Consider the following 22,159-nt stretch of genomic DNA (forward strand, 5'->3'; position numbering starts at 1 on the left):
CGAATGTCAAAGCGTAAATCGAGACTTATCAGACCAGGAAATGTTTTTCCAATTATTTATTGTCCAACTTTGGTGCGCTCATGGCACTAGGTGTGGTCTTCTGCTGCTGTAGCCCTTTCTTCCTCCAAGATGCACTTCTGTATACTTTGAGTGTAACCAGTGATTGTGTTTCCTTCCCATCAGACCAAGGGATTTATCCACTAGATAGTAGCTCTTTTTCATACCCTTCAATGTAAACCCGAGAGACGGCTGCATGGGAAAATCCCAGCAGATCAGCCCATCTGATACCAACAACCACATTCAAAGTCGCTTAAAATTACCTGTTTTTCCCTGTTCTGATGGCCTGTTTGAACTTCAGCAGTCTACGTCAACTTGCTATCATTGATTGGCCAACTAAATGTTTGCATCAACAAGCAATTAAACAGGTGTGCCTAATAGAATGTATGTCTAAGTAATGCCTGTGACCAAAAAGGTCAATTTCAGACAGGTTAATGGGAGTACACATCGTGAGATATGGCAGGCAGCGCTGGCTGTACTTCCATCAACTCTAACCACCTGTTGTTCAAACCTACTGTTTAAATCCAGAGCCAATCAGAAGAAAGCTGGGGTAGTTAGGCTGGCTTTATGGAAGAATTAATGAATATAATAATTCTCCTTTCGAACAATTTTATCCACAAGAGCTTTTTAAAAGAAAACAGTAATTACAAATACTACAAGTAAGGCTTCAAACAGGAAACATTGCTTTATATATTATGCAAATACTCATTAATCACATTAAGATTTGAGCATTGACCCAGTAAAACTTCGTCATTCACACAGTAATTCAACAAAATGATGGGCAAGTTATTAGCTGCTAATTGTAAGACATTAAATTCCCCTACATTACATTGATAACAAAAATAAATTATTCTGGCCACTTTATCACGTTCTTTTATTTTGGATTAACATCACTTTTTTTTTTTTTTTTTTACATCTCTGCTTTGCGTTCACTGTTATTCAGGGAGAAGACTCTAAAGTTTCTGCCAGATGTAACTACCGCCTCCGTGTGGATTTAATTACAAATCCACCACCCATAAATAAGCTCAGGTCAATGCACGACTATATACACTATGTAGGTGGAGGAGGCATTAGTGGTACCATTAAGCTTCAAAGGGCAGGTTTACTAAACCAACAGCCAGCAAACTCAGAGCATTACATTACAAAACAGGGAGGGGGGGCAGTAATATAACAGCAAATAAAGCCCAACAGGAATGCTACCAGTTTATAGTGAGATTCACTGGGATTTAGCAGCCGTTAACTATAGGATCATCGCCTTAAACGAAACGACCAAATGATTATCGCTGCTCAGACTCTCACTCACTGCCACATTAACACGATTTCACCTGTGTTACCCACCCAGAAAACACAGAGGCAACCTGAAACGTTTCATTGTACAATAAACCTTTAATAAATAGTTTATCATTAGTTTCCCATATTTACATTAATAACCACCATTTTACTTACTTAGGTTGCCATACTCATTTCTTGGCTAATTTTAGGCACACAAAGAGGAGGGGTTCAGGCCACAAACCACATTGTACTAAAAACAGGAGTGGCTAGCAGGTAATTCTGGAGAAATATATAGTAATTATAATAATAATTGCACCATACAACCAAATTGACCAAGAGGTGGCCATCTCCTTGAGGAATAAATATATACATTTTTCTCTAGGTACAGGTGATCTTTGTACATTTACAGTCGTCTGCTTGGAGGCTGTAGGTGTGCACGTGGGTGGTGGTGGGGGGCTGGTGCAGAATCTTACCAATTTATGCAGGATCTGATTTTCTGTTTTTCAATTACATGATTAAAAAAAAAAAAAAAAAAAAAAAAAAAGGAATAATGGCCTCCTGTGTAGTAACATCCCCTCTTAAATGACAAAAACCCCTTGAGGGTATGTGTGGTCAACATGTTCAGTTTCATTCGAAACATTCAGAGAAATCTGGGAAAAAATATGAGCTTAACAAACCATGGTGAAATGCTTGTTATTAAATGAAGACCGAGGCTGGAAAAAAAAACCCCAAAACAAACATAACAAAGGGGACAGATGGACATTTGATAATTTCCCATCCAATTTTGACAATTAATCCTAAAAAATGACTGAAGTTTTAAAAAGCTATTAAAAAAAAAATAGCATTAAAACTTAAATCTTCAGTCAAAGAAATGAAGACAAGAGAAAATAAAAAGAACAACAATAACACTCAAATCACACAAGTGTACATTCACACACACACAGTACAAAAGAAAAAAGCAAATCAAGAAGATATGGCACTAAATACGTGTTCATACAGATGTTAAACAGCATGAAACCAGTTGTTAGCTACGAGAGGCATTCACAAATCAAAGTTACAATGTGGAAAGGTGGCGACGTAGTATGTGAACGAAGGGAACGCAGTATTGCTGATCCAAATGACCGAAAAAAGAAAAAAAACACACAAGCACCTCACAGGCATGCCAGGTACAGACAGCGCCACCTGTTGACAGGAGAAAATAAAAATTAAAAAATAAAAACAAAAACGTGGCAGCAGCGGTTCAGACCTGCAGAACAACCCAGAGACATCTGAAGGCATTGACGATAATAAAAATTCAGGGCTTACACTTTTAAGTGGATTTTCTTCTTCTTTTCTCTTCTTTCAAACTAATGAAATCTGGGATGACTGCAGATTTCTCAATACTCTCCACATCGACACAACCTCCAGATTTTACTTTGCTTCACTGTTTGAGGATGACATCAACATTTTCAGCCATCTAATCCACTACTGCTATTCGTTTCTGCCTCTTAGGTGGCGCAGGCTGGCATCTGCAGAGCTTCTATATAAGTTGCCAGACACGTCTGTGAGGTGCTTCATGTCAGGCATTTGGAGAAGCGTGGCCTGCCTCTGAGTGTACACATGTCAGGTTAAACGTCAGGGACTATATGACACAGTCATGATTCTTATCCACCACTTTACGCCACACTGATTAGCCTTTGTATTTACTACTGCAGCAGCATGGCTGATATTCTGCTGAACCTAATGATATCAATTCAAACAGTCAGTGCCGACACCGACATCCTGATAGCAATGCTCCAGCTCCAAATGGTCCAGAGGCTTTTTAAAAATAAAACCGTGTCTCTGTAAGCCTCAACTTGATGGTGATAAACGTCAGGAAACTAAGTAACAGGAAGGGCATGAATACAAAGGAATAAAAAGTGTGTAACGGCTCCGATGGGAGCAATAGCACAAGATTACAGAGCCTTCTCAGACCTCGGTCTTCATACAGGTTACGTAATGTCTCCATATATATCTTAAGTGACTTCAAGGCAACATTTGTTTCTTGAATAAAAACTTGAAGCACAACTAGCCTGCAGTTTGAACAGAGAAAAATCTACAACCCAAACTGTACTACTAATCTAGAGAATGGCAAGTAAACATTGAAAAACCATTTTGAGCTAATAAAGTGGTCTCTTCTAGTCATCTCTCTGTAAGAAATTTGATATTTGAACAAAACCTGGTCCTAACAAAGCTTTTTGTATCTGAACTGGTTGCAAACCCTGACTGCAATTAGGCAGCACCTCTCCAATACTGGTTTGCAGGCTCCTTTCACAGGTTTAACAGCTGCTGCGCTCCCACAGAAGAACTAGAAGAAGAAGAACTATGTTTCCTTCTTGGATGCCTAAACAGAGCTGTAGTCATAAAGACAAGCATCAGAACAGAAGTTAGCTTGTGAAAGGGCGTTCGTTACGCTCTTCTCAGACAAACGAAGGTGCCACTTGGCTAACTAAAGAGGAATAATCAAGAGTCACACAGGTATTTAGTAACGTATCAGAGATATATCCCCACTCGCACTTTAAACCAAAGTCACTTCAGTTCTGTTTCGCGCCAGGAGGGGGACAAGCTGTTGTGTGCTCCACTGTTACAACTTCAGACAAACCAAAGATTGGAGTCCAGCTCAGCCACACCCACACACACACACACACACACACGGTCTTCCACTGCAGCCCTGATAATGCTTGACACACTTTCTTCACACAGGGTCTTTAGAAAGTCCTCACAATAACCCAGCTATTAGAAAGAAAAGGGCTGCTAAGGAAGGAGCGCCCAACTTTGTGCTGTGGACAGCAAAACAGACAAACATCTCTTTGCGGCACTCGAGTGTGACGTGTGCCTGAGGTGTGTGTGTGTCCTTGTGATAAATTATGTGTATCTGTCCATGTGTGCAGGGCATTTTGAGGTGGAGCGAGGGAGTCTGCCCCCCCTGAGCTGAGGTTATACGCTGCTGTCCTCCAGCAGCGGCTCCTTGCCCTCTGCCCCGCTGCCTTGCGGGCTGTGGGAGTGACTCTGTGCCCCGTTGCTGTGCTTCTTGTAGGAGCCAGGCCTCATACCGGGACCCGTGTGCTCCGGGATGAACAGCGCCACCAGCAGAGACAGCAGCACTGAGCATGCACCAAAGAGGAAGGGAGGACCTGGGATGATGGCACTCTAAGAAGGAGAAGACAACACGTTGGTCATTATGGAGCACATGAATAAGGAAATTCTGTATACACATCCTTGCAGATGGCTTTAATGTCATCTCTGATTCAAGCTCACCTCGTCAGTGGGGTTGGCCATGTTCAGTTTGGCACCTTTCTCAGAGCCGTCCGTGTCGGTCAGCTCCACGTGGAATAAGTAGAAGACGAAGCCGTAAAGAGCAGGACCCAAACCGTTACAGAGGCCTCGAATTCCAGTGATCATGCCCTGAACAACACCTGAACAAGACGCATATGGAAAAACCTTCAGTAGATCCCCCCACAAAAAATTGGAAAGCGAAACACACAACATTCAATCAATAACATTTAAATGGACACAAGTTTCTGGTTCTGAACGGGTTATCTAATGCATTAAAACCACTGACAGATGAAGGGAATTATGTTGATCATTTATTACAATGATATGTTCTCTCCTGGCCCTTGAAAAATATCAACCGCCGACCTATATACTGTAAACGAGCCACTATGTGGAGCATAGCTACCCCTCTAATAACACAAGTACACAGCTGATCCCTTATTCACAAGGGGTTGCCACAGAGGGCTGCAAGTTTGATTTGGCCGACTTTCCACACCGGATGCCCTTCCTGATACAACTCCAACAGGATTTGTATCTCCTCCTGGGATTGTACTGGAGGATCAGTACTGGTGATGAACTGGGCCTCCAGCTGCATCTGAGTAGTTTACAGTGTCCAGGACCTCAGGTGAGGAAGAAGATCAGGGTCATGATTGGTTTTTTGTTTTTTCCTCCCCACAACAGTCACAGGGTTGAGCTCTACTGTATCGCCATGTGGCAGAACATCCTGTGGAAACAACCCGGACTGTGGTGGGCTGAGGCAGCAGTTTCAGGCCATAATAATACATTGCTTTGCTCAACACTTGCCTTGATCCCCACACCTTCTCAAAAATGAGAAGCGAGTTGAAGGTCACCACTTTTGACAGCACACACATTAACTTAAGTGCAAGTGGTCAGAACAGGATTCCCACAGAGATCTAAAACTGGTCTTTTCCTGTAACCTTCGATCATACTTAATATTTAATCTTTATTTTTAAGTTTATCGGGCAAAGTTTTCATTGTTTTCACATGTCACCAGTCTGTAATAAAGAGACAACTATTCATGCTCATATTCACATCTACGACCAATACAGAATCACCAATTAACCTAAAATAGATGTGTTTGCACTGTGGGAGGAAGCTGAGTGCCCACAGAGAACCCACACAGACACGGGGAGAACATGCAGACTTCAGGGAAGGCCACAGTTGGCCGACATTTGGCAACAGGCATGTTTTTGTGCATCTTTGACCCCTGTTCCGATGACACTCTCACCTTGCTGGTCAGGGTCCGCATTACGGGACACAATGGCGCTGATGGCGGGGAACGTGATGCTGGACATGGCAGCAACGGCTCCAGCTGCCCACATCATCCTACAGTCACCAAACACAACACAAAGATTTTACTTGCCTAATACTTCAAGGAATAAATTGTGAAATATGCACTTTTCTGATGACAAAGCTAGTTTTAGATGAAGCTGCACTTCCTGTTTTATTTGAAAATCTAAACTTCAACAGTGTGTCAACGTGCATTTCATCAGAATGTGATTTCTATTCTGATTTTAAAGGCAGATTTTTTACCCTTCTGTGAGCAAAATGAGGATTCTCCCCTTAATATATGACACAGCCAGTCTAACCTTTATTTAACCCGATTTAAAGAGTATTGACCAAAGCTCAGAGGAGCAGCAGAGAGACATGTTGAATGTTTTCTTTCAGAATCAATAGATATTATAGTCGCCCGTCTTCTCCTTCAGGCCAAAACAACAAGAGAAACTGAAGCTGCTATGACCACACTTGAAGAGAAATGAAACAGAGCGTGATCAATGTGTCGGGGTGGTCGTTTATCGAGTTCTTCATATCAGCAGGTTTAAAGCAAGTAAAGCTTGAAATATTATTTTTCATTCATCTGACTTAAAATAAATCGATTAATTGTTTGACTGAGAGTCAAGTGCAAGTTTGATAGGGTTAAATATCTACACTTTTGTTTTAACGTCTCACAAACAATCAATCATTTATGTGTTTAAAAGAGTCACATAAAAAATATTATATCTTATGTTTAAGTTACAATAGTAGCATTAGGTAAACTTTTGCTTCCCTCTAGTGGTCTCTCAGGGTAGTGAAATAGGAGTGCCAATAGATAACTAGCTGTAGTACAAAGTTGTTGTTTTTTCTAATTTATCTGCAAAAATAAGAAAAGCTTTTAGTGTTAATGGAGAAACAGTCCTGATATGCAGATGCTGGTTTTAACGATAGTAAATGTAATTGTGCTGATTGATGAGTAAATAATAGTGTTTCTGATGATTTCTTATTATTTTAAAGTTAAATAAAGACAGAAATGTTTTAAGTTGTCGCAGACATTTAATACTTACTTGTTTTTTTTTTTTAAATTTTTAACCCTGAAGGATTAGAACCATTGTCACAAAAAGGGCAGGAAATGATTTGTCAAGATAAACTTCCTTCCTCAATTCTTTGAAATCATAGGCACAACAGTTATTGTATTTCATTTTGTGTTGAAGGGGTACGCCAGGTATTTGCATGTTTTCAGATTGTGGCTGTTTTATAGTCCAACTGTCTGTGTTAGGACACCTGCCAAAAATGACCACGCCCAACTGAGGCAACTGTGTTTACGAGTTATAAAGAAATTCAACCCACATGGATTCATTACAAAGGGGCTATAAGTATGCTTTTAACACTATGAAGTTGGACATTTTAGCACTGGAGTCTACAGGAACCGACTGGCGTTTGTAGCTAGCATTAGGTGGCCACTAGAGGAGCCGCAGTGCTTTTGCACTCAGGCGTTGGCTTCATTTCTTTAACTCTCCTCCGTCGCATTTGTAGCCCTGCTGTTCTGCACACAATCAGCATTACAGCGGCTGGATGGTGTTACAACATTTAACCGCAGTCACCAGAGAAACCATGCTATACTTCTCAATCCGGGCTCCATGAATACACACATTACACATGGAGGAAGTGAAAACAGAAATATGAAATACAACTACACTTTCCAATTTTCAACCAGTAGGATCTTGGTGACCTCAAGTTCTGCTGATGCGAAGAAATGAAGAAATGTGAGTGTTTGCATTAGGAAATACTAACCAAGGCTGAGATCCAAAGCCATACCAGGCCAGCTGGAGGATCTGAAAGCCGAGGCCAAGCAGGATTGTGTTCTTATTTCCTATAGAGCGCATCAGGATCCCCAACACAACCGTCTAAGGGAACACAAAACATAAAGACCCAAATTATACCAGGCACTGATCAACAACAATCAAAACCCACATTAAACTTAAACAGCTTCTCATCCAAGTCCTGAAACGCAGCTGAAATAATTATGCATGAATTCAAATGACAGAGAAATTTTGTTTCGTCTTCTTTTACATAACACTCCCCCATGTTTTTCTTGACAGCACGGCTTTACAAGTAATGTAGGGAGCAAATTTTATGCCTGCAGAATGCTGTACAGACAATGTGGGTCCACAGAGTCACCATGTCAACCAACAAACTAAAAAAAAAAAAAAAAAAAAAGTGTCAGAGACCCCAAAAATGATGTTTTAACAACTCTAACCAAATGGCTTTTAATGCCTAACCCATCTATGATTTCAACCTGGGTCTCAGGAGTAAAATCATCATTGCCACAACAAATGCCTCCAACCCCCAAATGAGGTATTTTTTTGTGTGGAAAAGATTAATTTGGTGGACATCGACAGCAAAATGAGAGCGCAGACGGATTGTGTTCAGCAACATGAAAATAATGCTGGAAAACTTGTGTTCGGGAACACAAATCAACAAAATAGAGACTATAAGAGATAGTAAGAATAGTAAGACAGCGCTGCATTAAAATAAAAGCATAAATGAGAGAAAAAGAAATCCGATCAAAATAGACCAATGAAAGTGGGGCAACATGATCCAAAAGCCAGTCTATAAAGTTTACAAAGACAGCATTTTGACTGAGAAAATAAATCAGCCAGTAAAAAAAAACAAAAAACAAAACACCGTCATGCTTAATGGAAGTAAAGTAGAATGATTGATATCAGATGTAAATGTAAATAAACAGGAGTACCTGAGCTAATATTGAGAGGATTCCCACAACAGCGATGAAGGCAGCCACTGTCTCTGAGGAGAAGCCTATGACCTGAGGGTGAGAGAGAGCGTTGAGCTATCGCAGGTTAGGACATGAACATTAGAGCACAGATCTTACCATAAAACCTTCAATTGTGTGCACATTGGAAGAACAGGGTTTGGTTGGAGTCTTCAGTAACACAGGCTGTCTACTACTTTTTCCTCAGAGAAAATGCGTTCTTTACATTCCTGGTGTATTTATGCTAAGTACACCAGGAGTGCTCCCTTTTATTTCCATCAATGCAGACAGCAGAGAGGGGACAAGGGGTGTGGTAGCCCTGGTGCCCCAAAACGACAGCGTCGCTTCTTCCCCCCACAAAATGAGCCTGCGTGTGAAGGACCTGCCTAACTGGTTCACCTGACACCGTTTACACAAACTAAACAAACCCCCACTCGAAACTTTCAGTTAAACAGAAACAATCCCACAGCTGCTCCCGTATGCTCCTGCAGCATAATGAATGAAGCCGTCCACTTATTTCTGCTAGGGTGTAAAGCAATGATTTTCCTGTGATAGCATTTTGTGGACAAACCTAATGAATCTGCTCTAGTTTTCCAGAAACGTGCGGCTCAGCAAACCTGTTCGGCCAGTCTTGGAGCAGTGGAAGTGGAAGTGTGTGGTCAGCAGGTTTCCCATGTCCCTGAGCTTTTCAGCCTTTAATTACCCAAAATGTAAAATAATAAATTTTATTGTCCTCAATAAAAAAAACAAAACAACCCCCCCCCAGTATACTATATTTTACACTTTTATAGCATCTCCTTTATGCTCCAGTAATGCCATTTTTATTTAGCAGCTCAGTCCCACCAAGTGTGTGTGATGTGTCCAAATTTTGCTTTGGTGTATATTTCAGGCATTTGTGGTCTTTCTGGAAATGTGTGAGGAAGAAAGTTTGGCGTTCACCTGTCTGAGATAGAGGAAGAAGCTGGAGTACTGGCCGGCCTCAGGGAGGTAGGAGAGGAACACTGTGATACAGATGAGGAGCACCGTAGAGTCCTGGCCCACTTTACGCAGAGACTGACCAAGAGAGCAACAAGAAGAGTTAACATGAGCAAGAATGCAAAACAGGAGTGGTTTCTGACATGCTCGCTTAATCAAATATACTTATTTATTAAGCCATAAGCTACAAAGGCACCTCTGTTGTCCAGCGTGCTGCCATAATGAATATTTAAGCTGTGAGGGCGATAAGGGTGAAGTGTTCAAATTAAAGCTATACTTTCACATGTGCTACATATATATGCTAACATAACTTTATCTTAATCTGCAAACTATCAGCAACAATGATAACGACTCTGTAATAAAAGGACTTTTTGAAGACGCTGTGTGAAAATGAGAGAAGTCCATAATCTGCACATTTAAACAGATTGTTCTGTTAAACAGAGGAAATGTATTCCTTCTGTTCTTAATGGACATCGAAATATTTCATCTGAACATGTTTTCACTGGAAAACTCAAGAGATGGGAGGAAAAACTCCACAGCGCAGTGCCTTAGAGCAAAAACAAAGTTTGCATTCACTTTGACACTTTGCACGTTTTTGCTGGTGGGAATGAGGTTCTAGGAATAATTGGACAGATTTGCATTAAAATGCTAACAGACATTGGCAGTCCTAGCCTGTTTGGTGCCCTGGGCAAACACTCCCTCTGACGCGGTTATTGGACTGTACTGACTAAAGTCAGAGTGTCTTTTTAGCATTGTGAAAAAGCTCAAAATTGGACATCCACATTGTATTTTCACAAATACATATTGAACTGAGAAAAGTAAAACTGGGAGACATCACCTAGATGTTCAAGAAAATATCACAAGCTAATCGAGATCCAGATAATCCTCTTGGATCCAGGGACGCAGCTCATGCATGTTGTCAATGCTGGAATTATCAGCCTTGGTATGAAACCTCAGACTGCTCTTGTTTACTACAAATCCTCCCAGTGTTATGTGTTCACAGCAGCTCAGCAAAGTGCTTACAGAGTAAATTTGCTACTGAAAAGATTAAGTTTGGAAGAGACACGATTCCAATAATCCAGACTTCGAAAGTCTCAAGGAATACATAACGCCACACAACAGTGGATTTAAGCTTTCATAACTACACCGTGAAGTAATGCTTTAAATAGTTTAACAACTTCAGGTAAATCATTTGTTTTCTTGTCAGCAGCACCAAGATCTGAGAAGTGCGCAACCAGCAGCTAAATGATTAAATGCATAATTTGGATTTTTAAAAATTACTATTAATGATTCATTAAAAAAAAAAAATTGTGCTTTTTGTGTTGTGCTTTGAACGTAAAGGGTAGTTGCTTTTCTCATTATTATTTCTCACTTATTTCAATTAATTTATCACTGGTTGTGAATCACAGTGTTAAGTGTTCTTTCAGTTTAAGGCTCTTAGCTAAAATTAGAAACATTCAATTATGCGTGAAGTAAGTGTTCACACAATGTTTTGTGTTTTTCTTTAAGCCAGAGACTAACAGATAATAAATCACACTGCTGTTGTGTTGGCCCAGCCTGCACACTGAAATTTATCAGTAAAGATGACTGTGTTACTCACAGCGAAGGGGTCTGCCTGTTCCCAGGAGATGGGCGCTCCCCATGATGCTGGCCTCATCTTCTCCGGCAGCGACTCTGGTACAGCCACCAGAATGAAGCAGATGTCGAGCAGAGCGATGGCTGTGGCCAGGATCACAACTAAGGTGTCACTGTAAGCCTCAGACAGGTAGGCTCCAATGGCTGGGCTGGTAACCAGGCTTGCTGCAAAGGTAGCTGATACCTGAAGGAAAGAGGGAAAGAGGGATGAAATAATTGACAGATTCTTAACTGACACCTTTGAAAAGCTTTTGAAATGTGCCTCCTTACCAAACCATAAGCAGTGCTCCTCTCATGCTCTTGTGTGATGTCTGCCACATAGGCAAAGATCACAGAGAAGGTGACGGCAAAGACACCGGACATCGAGATGACTGCAAAGTACCACCTGAATAAAAGACAAAAGCTTCACCTGTGAGCATACACAACGGCTAAAACTACAGATTGTTTTGGTTAATGTTGATCAGTGACATGCTGGCGTTTCAAAGCTTCAGCACTGAGCCGTCAGTATTCTGCACTCACCATGGACTGATCTTCATCAGCGGAATGGGCGCGCAAGTGAAGAAGACTGTTAGCAGCAGGAAGGACTTGCGTCCCCATACGTCTGACAACGCTCCAATTAGTGGAGCACTCAGAAATGATAACAGGCCCTGAAAAGATAGAGGGGAACAGAGGAATAAGATACTGCCGGATGTGTCAGTAATGTTACTAATGGGTAACCTTCACTTTCGTTCAAGAACATGCACACACTGTAAACAAGAACTCAGAGTTTCAAAACTGTAAAATAAGTCTCGATGACTGACACTTGTGCAGATAAGTTAGGATGAGTCACACATCTAAAACTTTTTCCATATTGGGCAGCAAATATTCAAAATATGCTGTACTGGATGAGAAATTTTACTACAGAGACTCCAGCTTGGCTCCAAATTGAGTCATCCAATTGTGGCAAAACGTGCCTATCAGCTTTGTTGAGTTGAAGCAGTGAAGCAGCTCCTGAAGCAGTTTAATGTTCCCCAGCAACATTTTTTCCGCCATTTACAAATTCGCCACTTTGTAAAGAGTCTATTTTTCTTCATTTCCGGAATTACTTGAGGAAACTTCTTTGGATTATTATTAACATAAACATTCATAAGAGAGGGGCGATTAAAGAAATCTATGCTATATTGTTAGGTCTTCAATCTCCTTCTTTCTCCATCCTTAAAGCACAGTGGGAGAAAGACCTTGGGATGAATATAACAGATGAACTCTGGCAATCTTTTCTCCATACGGTACAATCTTCTTTGATATGTGCCAGGCATGGGCTCCTCCAATTCAAGGTCCTACACTGATTACATATCTCCAAGGAAAAGTTAGCCAAGTTCTATCCAGGAGCTGACCCCCTGTGTAACAGATGTAAAGCAGAAACAGGTTCACTCCTTCATACTTTTTGGACATAACTATTGGGTGTCTATATTTAACACCTTTTCAGAGATATATAACGTTAAATATGATCCTTCTGCTCTAACGGCTATCTTTGGGGTGATACCTCAAAACATCACTCTGCCAAAATACTATTCGAATTCTATTGCCTTTGCTTCACTCATTGCAAGGCGCGTTATACTTTTAAGATGGAAGCAGGAAGCTCCTCCCACACATGAACAGTGGCTTGCAGAGCTCATGAGGTTTTTGCATTTGGAAAAGATGAGCTGTACACTGGCAGGTTCAACCACCAAATTTCTTAAGGCATGGCAGCCATTTCTAATGTACATGGAAACATTTAAAATGACCACCTTATCATGACCGGATACCATATCTCTATATCACTATCATAGTTAACTGTACACTGACTGTCCCTTATACATTTTATTTTTGTGTTTGTTGTTGTTTGTTTGTTTTTAGTTTTGTAGGGGTTTCTTTGGTTTGTTTTCCTTCTCTTTCTGTTATCTCTTGGGGTATTGTAAATACTGAACAGCAAAGTACTGTATGTTCAAAGTTTTGCTATTAACATGCTGCTGTGACTGAAAATAAAATTATATAAAACTTTTTCCAGCTGTCTGTGAGTCATCCTCAGTCCCTACTTACTCCTAATGGAAACTTTAAACCAGAGCAAACAAAATAATAACAGAGCACTTATAGCTAGCTGGCTGGCATGCTAAATCTAGAATAAATAAAGACTTACAGACCAACACACGCTGAGAACAGAGACCATCTTTAAAATGCTGTGACCTGTCATAGAGGAACCTTGCTTAGGATTGAATTTAACAAGCTTTGCAGTTTTGCAAGGAAAAATTATTGGGCCACAATTCTTAAATCCTAGTAACCAAAAATTTGAAATGATTACAAGCATGTCCTTAACCAATCTGTAGATTATCTTAAGCCACATCACCTTTGAAGGAGCTTAATTTATTCTTAGTCCATCTTGGGAACCTGCTACAGTTACTGGACAGCTTGCAGTCATATTTCAACATGGAAATACACTGATGGCAAACATGATGATGGACACTGATTGGGTTTTTATGGGAACTGGCCACTTGGTGCAGTAACAATAATGGAAAGATTTTAATGGGGTCATTTAAGAACCCTGTTTGTTTTTCCTCTTTTTTTGGTACTTTTAAATTGGCTTTGGTTTTTATTTCCATTCATATATCACTTTATTGTTTCGCACGGCTGCTGCAGAAGCCTTGAGATATATTGACAGTGATGAAATTAAAGTGAGATTATAGCCTGCTTTAAAAAAAAGAAAAAGAAAAAAAAAAGAACCCTAATTGATTACACTTAATTTAATTTTGTGAGATATAATGTGAAGGACAGATGACCCTTGTGGTGGTTGTAAAATCATTGTGAACTACAAGGTCTTTGTAAAATGGTTACTGCACAAATCTCACTAAACTTGCGTAATGTACACATGAGCAAAAACAAAAATTCTTCACCTTTGGCTAAGCAATGACATATGAAGGGGAAACTTCTCAGCAAACACACACAAAAACCAAAGCATGCTTTAAGATTTAGGATACTCTGTATCTGATTAGTGGCATTAACTGTGCGATTGTTATCATTCCTCAAGTGCCTTCTATATTTGCAGATTTAGAAATCCAATAAATCCACTAGTACTTTTTCTTTCAATAATAAGAAACATAACCAGATATCTATAACATTTGTTATATGTAGTTATTTATGAGTCCTATGCAACTTCAACACTGATACGATGATTAAAGGGTGTTTCTCCCATTTTCTTATTTATTTATTTATTTATTTATTTATTTATTATTATTATTATTATTATTATTATTATTATATTTTTAATTCCCACTGACACAAAATAAAGAAAAAGACCCAAGAAGCTGGTTTAGTTCTCAGGTTGCAAACCTGACATTTCAAAACAAAAACATCTGGTGCAATAATTCTGATTTAACACAGTCATAGACGTCTGAGCATTTTCCAACAGCTTTGAACATCACACAACCAATCAGAAGGAAGGACAAGAACCAGCTGTCTTATAGTGAGACACATAAATCGGACCAGTTATTGTATTGTCTTGTTGTGCTGTCTCTTACCTTCACACCATGAATGAGCCCATTCATCAGGAATGTGTGCTGGGGGAATGTCTGGTGTAATACCTGCAGAGCAAACACACATAAAAGTAAATTAAACCACTTTATTAACACTGAATTAAGCCTGCAGAATTATGGCAAGAAACATGATCACAATTATTTAGGGAAACACTGCAAATTTTATTATTTAATAAGATTACTCATTAACACACAGATGGATATTTAAACACAAAACAAAACCCCAACAACCAACCAAGGCACAGATTTAAAACAAACAAAAAAAAAACAAACGTATTTTTCCATGATACCACAAACCGTTGTCTCCCTGCTACACTGGTTACAGCAGATGTAGTTTTACAAATTGCTGTCACATAATTCTGTAACATTAATTTTTCTGCTTGCCACTTCATTCAATAAAAAGTTTTGATTCAGATCTTCAAGAAGGGCCATTTGAAATATTTTATTTCTTTTTACTATGAATGCTGTAAATGTCCATTTAGAAAAGGGATTATTTTGAAAGGTCCTAATTTCATGTTTTGTTATTGTGCTGGAAAAAATCCTCCACAAAAGGTCAAGAGCTGCTGATAGGGGGAGGAAAACCAAACAAAAACCCAGCCACCGCAAAAAAGTCTGCACTACAACGTCCTTTCCTGTCAACAGTGCAATTTTGTTTGATATAAAAGGTTAACCCGGGCAGAATGAAAGAACCATCTGGGCAGTCGCCCTTGGAAAATGCTTGGATAAGGGCACACTTGGTTGATTGGATGAACAACGTAGCTGCTTTGCATGTTTAAAACAAACAGAAAAAAGATCCCAGAGACTTCACTGTCACTGAAAAAGGTTAAAACTTGCACAAAAAGGAGGGAAAAAAAAGACTAAAGAGTTTGGCACCTGGCTTTTCCCCCCTCCTTCTTTTTTATTTATTTATTTTTTTAATGGCTTATTACAACATGATTCAATGCTCACATTGAATCACACAATAGACAAACTTGTCTTCCCATCCACCTGTGAGCACTAAACACAATCGAACTGCAAATGCGCAAAGATCATAAAGGCTCCAGACAACATGCTCCCGGTGGTCCCTAGTAAATCTGAGTTTTCCTTTCCACAACAACTGACCCAAACATGCTGGAGTGCCAACATTTTATTTGGGAAGGAAACACGATAAAGTTGCTTTTGTTCTGCTTATGTTGGGAAGATAAACTCACAGGCTCATTTGTTTGAGCAGTCAAATGACCTGCAAAGTTTACTAAACTAATAAAGCTTCCAGGGTTGGTCAGCGCTATGCTGACTACAGTTTTGTATTTTTCTTTAGGTTTTGTTTAAAATTAATTTCAAATGTGTGTTTTAAGTTTCACTTTTAGTAACCACGATGGGTTAGACTCCTTCAGTTTAGTTTTTATTGGTCAGAAATGTTTAGTTTCACTTCAGTTTTTGTTGGTTTCACAATCACTGTTTGTTGTACTAACAGAAAAATTTTACAAACCAAATGGCCGAATGTCATAAAACACTGCCATCTCAATAAATTCAAAGGCATCTCAGGTTGATGGTGCTGATACATTAAAAAGAATTTGTCAGTTGAATCTAAACTAAACTTTTAATTTATTTTGGTTAACCTAAACACAATATTGTCTTAGTTTTTACATTTTTTAAAGTCTAGTGTTCATTCATATTCCAGCTAACTAAAATGACATCAACTACTTGTTTGGTTTAATTTTAGTTAACTATAAACAACCTTTGTCCTCGGTGTTATCATCTCCGGAGTGGAGTGGCTAGAGACTGATCAACAAAATGATTATTTCTGTTTTATAGCATATTTGTTTCACTCTGCTCTGTTAAGAGTAAATATTTACCAATTTGCTAAAAATCAAGAATCCGCAAATAAAGCTGAAAAAAGTGGGAACTGTCAGTCTCTGTCTCACTCTTGAGATTAAGAAATTCTTTTGCAGGGACTTAAAGGGCTTAACAAAATTAGTAGACTCCACCCAGTGTAATGGTCGAATATAATAATTCTTGTTATCCATGAATTTTTTAAACAACAACAACAAAAAGAGAAATGGCAAATTTCAGTCATTGACTTGCATTCCTGAAATCTGTTTGATTAATTTCTAAATTCTCAGAGAAATCTGGTTTTCTAGCTCAAATCTGAGTGTAAAGACACGACTTCAGTTCAGTTAATTTAGTCATTTTCAGTTTTAAACAAGTTTCTGACTTATTTCTCTCTGGCATTTAATTTACGACAGGTGATCTAACAAATTTGTTAAGAACTGTACCTAGCGTTTCTTTTGATGGCAGGAAAAATCCACTATTTTTTCTGCAAGTCTGAGAGTAACCCTGTTAAATAAACATGATCTCAGTATTAACCAAATTAAATGCAATTCTGATTTTTGCCATAGTCAAGCAGCTCATTATTAGTGGGTGCAGAACAGAAACAGGCGTTCAGATAGATGAAGTTCACAGGTTTAAAGTCCACGGCAGATATGGTTCATTGACACTGGCGCAGGAACAAGCAGTTTAGGACACGATGAGCACAACTGGGACAACAACAGGATCTGATTATTGTTTGGGGGTACTGAGGGAAAGCTGATGGCAAAGCTAAGAATCCCCTGTTTTCCTCTGGGAGTCAGTTACCCAACACACACACTCTGAATGCTCTGTGAAGACTGTTGCTGCTGGATACTAATGAAGCAGTGCACTCACTGGGAGCAGTGAAGCAGTGGCTCTCATCTTCAGGCGTCCTCTGATTAGTCTAAAATGCAAATCCTGCCTCTGTCCAGGGATTGTGAAGGCAACAGCCCTCCCAATCCACCCCACCCATCCAACCAGTAATTAATGCTAAACAGTTACACATACAACAAGCTCCTCAAACAGGAGACTGCTGTGAAGCACGCGTTGCGTAAGCCTGTCTGCTTTACATCATGTGGCTCACAGATGTTTACTCATCATTTGTTTGAGATACCAGTTTCTCCTCACAGACATTTACACAAGAAGGAAAAGGAATGTGCACAAAAAAAAAACAAAAAAACAAGGAGAAACCAGAAAGGAAAGAATTCAGTAAATGCCGAGTTTGGCTGAAATGTGAAAAGGCAGGGTGAGAAGAATGAAAACTATTAACATACAATCCCCCGTTGGCGTGGTGTTGTTGCAGTCCTATGCTTCACCAGGAGTCTACAGGCTTGGCACACAATCCCTGCTGGTATCAACTAAAGTACTTCATTGGTCTCAGTCATCTTAGCCCTTTATTTATTTAAAGAGATATGAAATTGTGCAAAATACTTCTTGATTGAGACGGTTTAGAGAGAAGTTCCTCTAAATGACGCTGTTCAAACTGTCTGAGTCAAATACTTGGAACCACCCCACCCCACGCTGCTGTGTGGTGCAGCGAGGTGATTGTATGGTGTGGTTTTCCGGGCTGACGGCACCAACCAGCGACCCCCTGATAAGCCTTTTAGACAAAGAACTAGTGCTCAGACAATACAACACTTTGGTGGCCTTTTCATATTTTTCAGTTCATTAGCTGCTGGCAAAACATCTGCCAATGCACATTCACAAAAACCAAAACCACGCCACCCAGGGTCTTGCTCAATCGATTGGAGATTCAATTATTCATAGACACCAATGGTCTGAGAAATGCCACTCGCTGGCTGGGGTTTTAAAGGAGGAAAGGTGGGTGTGTTAGACTATAAACAGTTATGTCAGTATACATAACAGAGTGTGTATGTGCATGTGTACACTCTAGGCTTACCGTGAGCATCGGGGTAGTGAGTAGACCCCATGCAAAAAACTCCAGGAAGATGACCACCACGGCATGGTAAACACTGGGCTCCCCGATTCCCTGAGGCTGAATGGAGACAAACACAGACATACAGGTAGAAAGGCGGTTAGATGACAAGCAACAGAGACCGTAACATGCATTTAAGTGCCTGTTTGTGGGAAGACATTAACAAATCAAACCTAGAGCTGGAATCTGCTAAATGATACAGACTCCACATCACCCAATTCTGTGGAACAACCCACAGATGGGTACAAGAGTGAAATTCACTTCATACCCTGTATTTGAATAAATGTCCAAATTACGGGATTTTTTCTTTTTGACTTGACAGATACACTGCTAAAAAAATCATATTTCATATGCTTTTTCTGCATAAAACGACTACATTTACTCAACTAGACAATGATTAGGAGATTAACATGCACATAAATTATGTGAAAACTATAAATAAAATAGACTAAAGGACACTTACTGAGTAAGAAATGTTTCTTTTGTATTTTAGCCTGCAGATAAGTAAATGACCTTACAGATAACCTCAGATTGCTTCTACTTAAACTAGCATTTGTTTTCACTAGCAATAACCAAGTTATGAGCAATATTTTGTTACCAACACACTTCTCTGAACACACTTTACAACAGGAAGTTGCAGTAAATGATGCAGCATCCAAATCTAAATTGCACAAGCTGACATGAGCAAAAGAAGCACAGTGATTACATTAATGCATTACATACTTACAACATTAAGACACATCTATACTGCTTTGCCCTCATTATGAATTGCACTAAGTCCAAGACAATGACCAGAATGTAAATCAAGAGGATTTGTTTTTACCAAGAGATGCGAGGTTTGTCTGGAGCCTACTAAATAGGTTTTGACATTCTCGCAAAGTAAAAATCTCCAGAATCGTTTTCTTTGAAGTGGAGTTTCATTTCCTGAAGCTTAAAATTGATTTTTCATTATCAAACAGACAGAAATAACAAGAAATGAACAATTAAGGCAACTCTTAGCAATATTCAAACCAATCATGTTAACCACCCAAAATTCCATTGTAAACCAGGGGAAAACCCAAGTTTACTCAATCATAATTTACTAAATTCATAAAAATTTAAATTATACAGTTTGATTTAACAGATGACATAGTACAATAGTTAGTATTTTAGCTTACTGGGTCACTCTTAAAATAAAGGCCTAGATCTGTAATGAGTAACACGCAAATAGAAATCCCCTTTGCCTTTTATAAAAACCACACCGTGGGGAGGAAGTCACTATATTCCAGCTCAATTTAATCTTTGCAAAGGTGAAGATGTCGCATGATGCCGTGTACGTGGACACTGAGAACAAACTATGGCAGGAAACAATTTTGTGTGATAATTGTAGAAACTATAAAATACGCCAGCCTAAACCGAAAGACTCTTGTGCGGTTTGTAATTTCCCAGCATACCACACTAGCCTGCAGGCCTGACAGGGGCGTAAATCAAATAAGCTCCCACCCTTTTTGCTCCATCACAACTGTATCCCTGGGATGCCTGCTTCTCTGAGAAAATGAAGAACAACATCTAACTGTGTCACTGAATGGATGCAGCAACTTCTCCATTTAAATGACACCCTGCCTCGCATTCAGAGCTTAATGCACTGCCATTGACTAGGGAGTCTAATGCTATCATTCACTCCTGCTCAATGTTCATAAATGAAATCTTAATAGCTGAGTGGTCAGAACCAGTCACAGCCACAGTAAAGACTGATTACAAACATGGAGCCTGAGTGGAAAAGAGTCCCATCAAGTAAGGTGATCATCTGAAGTGGTTCTCCTCATTATGATCACAATTGTTAGTCTTCATATGGATTTTCAGTATGTTTGGCATTACTGTCCCACTGATTACGTAACCGGTACAGATGCCTCACTGAGTTTATAACAGCTCCACCATACTCACACTGCCAGCAGCCTAATTTAGGAGAATCACCACCATCTACAGTCAACAGTCAAAACAAATTTAAATGAATCCCCTATATAATCCCTTGTATGGGAGTTGCCCTTTAGTCAAGGCAACTTTATACAAATATCCAAAATAAAAAAAATGTCACAACATTACAGCTTTACAGGTGTCAATAAGCCAGAGACAGGAGAAAGAATATGGCAATAGGGCCTGACTCACCAAACTCTGGACAGCTAACGTACACTTATCCTACCTTACATCAGATCGGGATTGGCTCTAAATCCGGAAGCTAATACCAATGTTTTTAGTTGTCCGATGTTGTGTTCTGCTTGTTTTTAACCAACATGACAAACCCCATGTTTAAATATACTGCCCTCACCTACTTATAAGATTAACCAAGTAACTGCACATTAGCTTCGTACCGCATACAGCACCTTAAAACTACCCAGATGTAACTATTCAGCTAGTAAGGGCAAATAAAAAATAAGCCCAATTAAACACATATGCTTGTAAGCTAACGTTGAGCTAGTCCCAGCTGGTGCTTTTAGTGCCACATAATTTAAAGAAACGTGAGTTCCTATTAGCATTAACGTAGAGTGAAAAAGCTAAAAGTAAAGGTAACTGAATGGCTGCGATATCAATAAAAGAAACAGAGCTAACAACGGTATCAACGACCTACCATTACCTGAGCTGACGTGTTAACAAGCAGCTAACGCAGGCCGCTAATACTGGAAATGCTAGCCCACAGCTAGCAGTGTTAGCCCTCCCAACACCCAGCCTCCGTTAACGGTCAACGTTGCCCGCTACCACCGACAGCCGCAACTAAAGCTGCATTACCTCGCGTATTTTCACGAAATAAACACACCAGCACAGGCGGCCGAGAGCCCGTTTAACTCAATGGCAGGCTAACTTACGGGAGATAAATAAATATTTAACTCACACTTCCTCCATCTTTTATTATAATTTTCTTTGCAAGAAGAATGCTGCGGTTCAGCCGCTTCTTCTTCTTCTTCTCCCCCGTCATCATTAACTTATGTCCATTCTTGGGGTCAGAGGGTCATCGTTGCGCCAATCAAAACCAAAAAACCCCACTAATTTCGCCTCCTGGGCTCATCGCACTTCGGGCAAATCGGCTCCAGGAGGCAGCTAGCAGCGAGCTAACTATTTTGTGATCTCTCCTCCCCACCTCACCCCAGCCTGGCTTCCTGTACTAGACGTCAACCCACCCCTTCTGGCGCAGTGACGTCCAGCGATTGGCTGTCTAATACAAGGGCGAAGCAGAACAGGGCGTTGGATTGGCTCAGATGATGTCAACGCTATCGATCCTCACACGGTGATTTGTGAGCATCACATCGCGGGTAACAAAGAGGAAATGCTTTATTTGGAGAGTGACTGTGTTTACGAAGAAACGTAAACCGTGTCTGACTACTTCTTCGAACCCAGTGAAGAAAATTCCTTTGGAGGAAATACGTATTCAAGCTCAAAATATTTAATGAACATCATAGTCTGAAGATGGCTATTTTATTAAACCTAGGATTAAGATTGTGTAGTATGCATACTAAGTTAGCGATTGTGCGTGTGTGTAAGAGAATCCATAAGTACATATATGTATAGATGTAGGTGAAAGGTTGTTTACATGTAGCCTTA

General features: G+C 39.8%; 1 protein-coding gene across 1 annotated transcript; it reads right to left on the reverse strand.

Moving 5' to 3' along the window:
* Positions 1-1,423: 1,423 nt before the first annotated feature.
* On the reverse strand, positions 1,424-21,720 carry slc71a1-2 (solute carrier family 71 member 1-2). Its single transcript, XM_084912401.1, has 12 exons — positions 21,453-21,720; positions 18,551-18,646; positions 14,809-14,871; positions 11,798-11,925; positions 11,549-11,663; positions 11,244-11,462; positions 9,608-9,721; positions 8,651-8,722; positions 7,690-7,802; positions 5,870-5,967; positions 4,606-4,763; positions 1,424-4,497 (listed from the first exon to the last, which is right to left on the reverse strand). Exons 1-12 carry the CDS (start codon positions 21,537-21,539, stop codon positions 4,285-4,287), a joined length of 1,476 nt encoding a protein of 491 aa, XP_084768527.1. The 5' UTR covers positions 21,540-21,720; the 3' UTR covers positions 1,424-4,284.
* Between the last annotated feature and the right edge of the window lie 439 nt (positions 21,721-22,159).

This window comes from Perissodus microlepis, chromosome 18 (genome assembly GCF_051167445.1).
Source record: "Perissodus microlepis isolate ML-2025 ecotype Zambia chromosome 18, ASM5116744v1, whole genome shotgun sequence".
NCBI classification, from domain to species: domain Eukaryota; kingdom Metazoa; phylum Chordata; class Actinopteri; order Cichliformes; family Cichlidae; genus Perissodus; species Perissodus microlepis.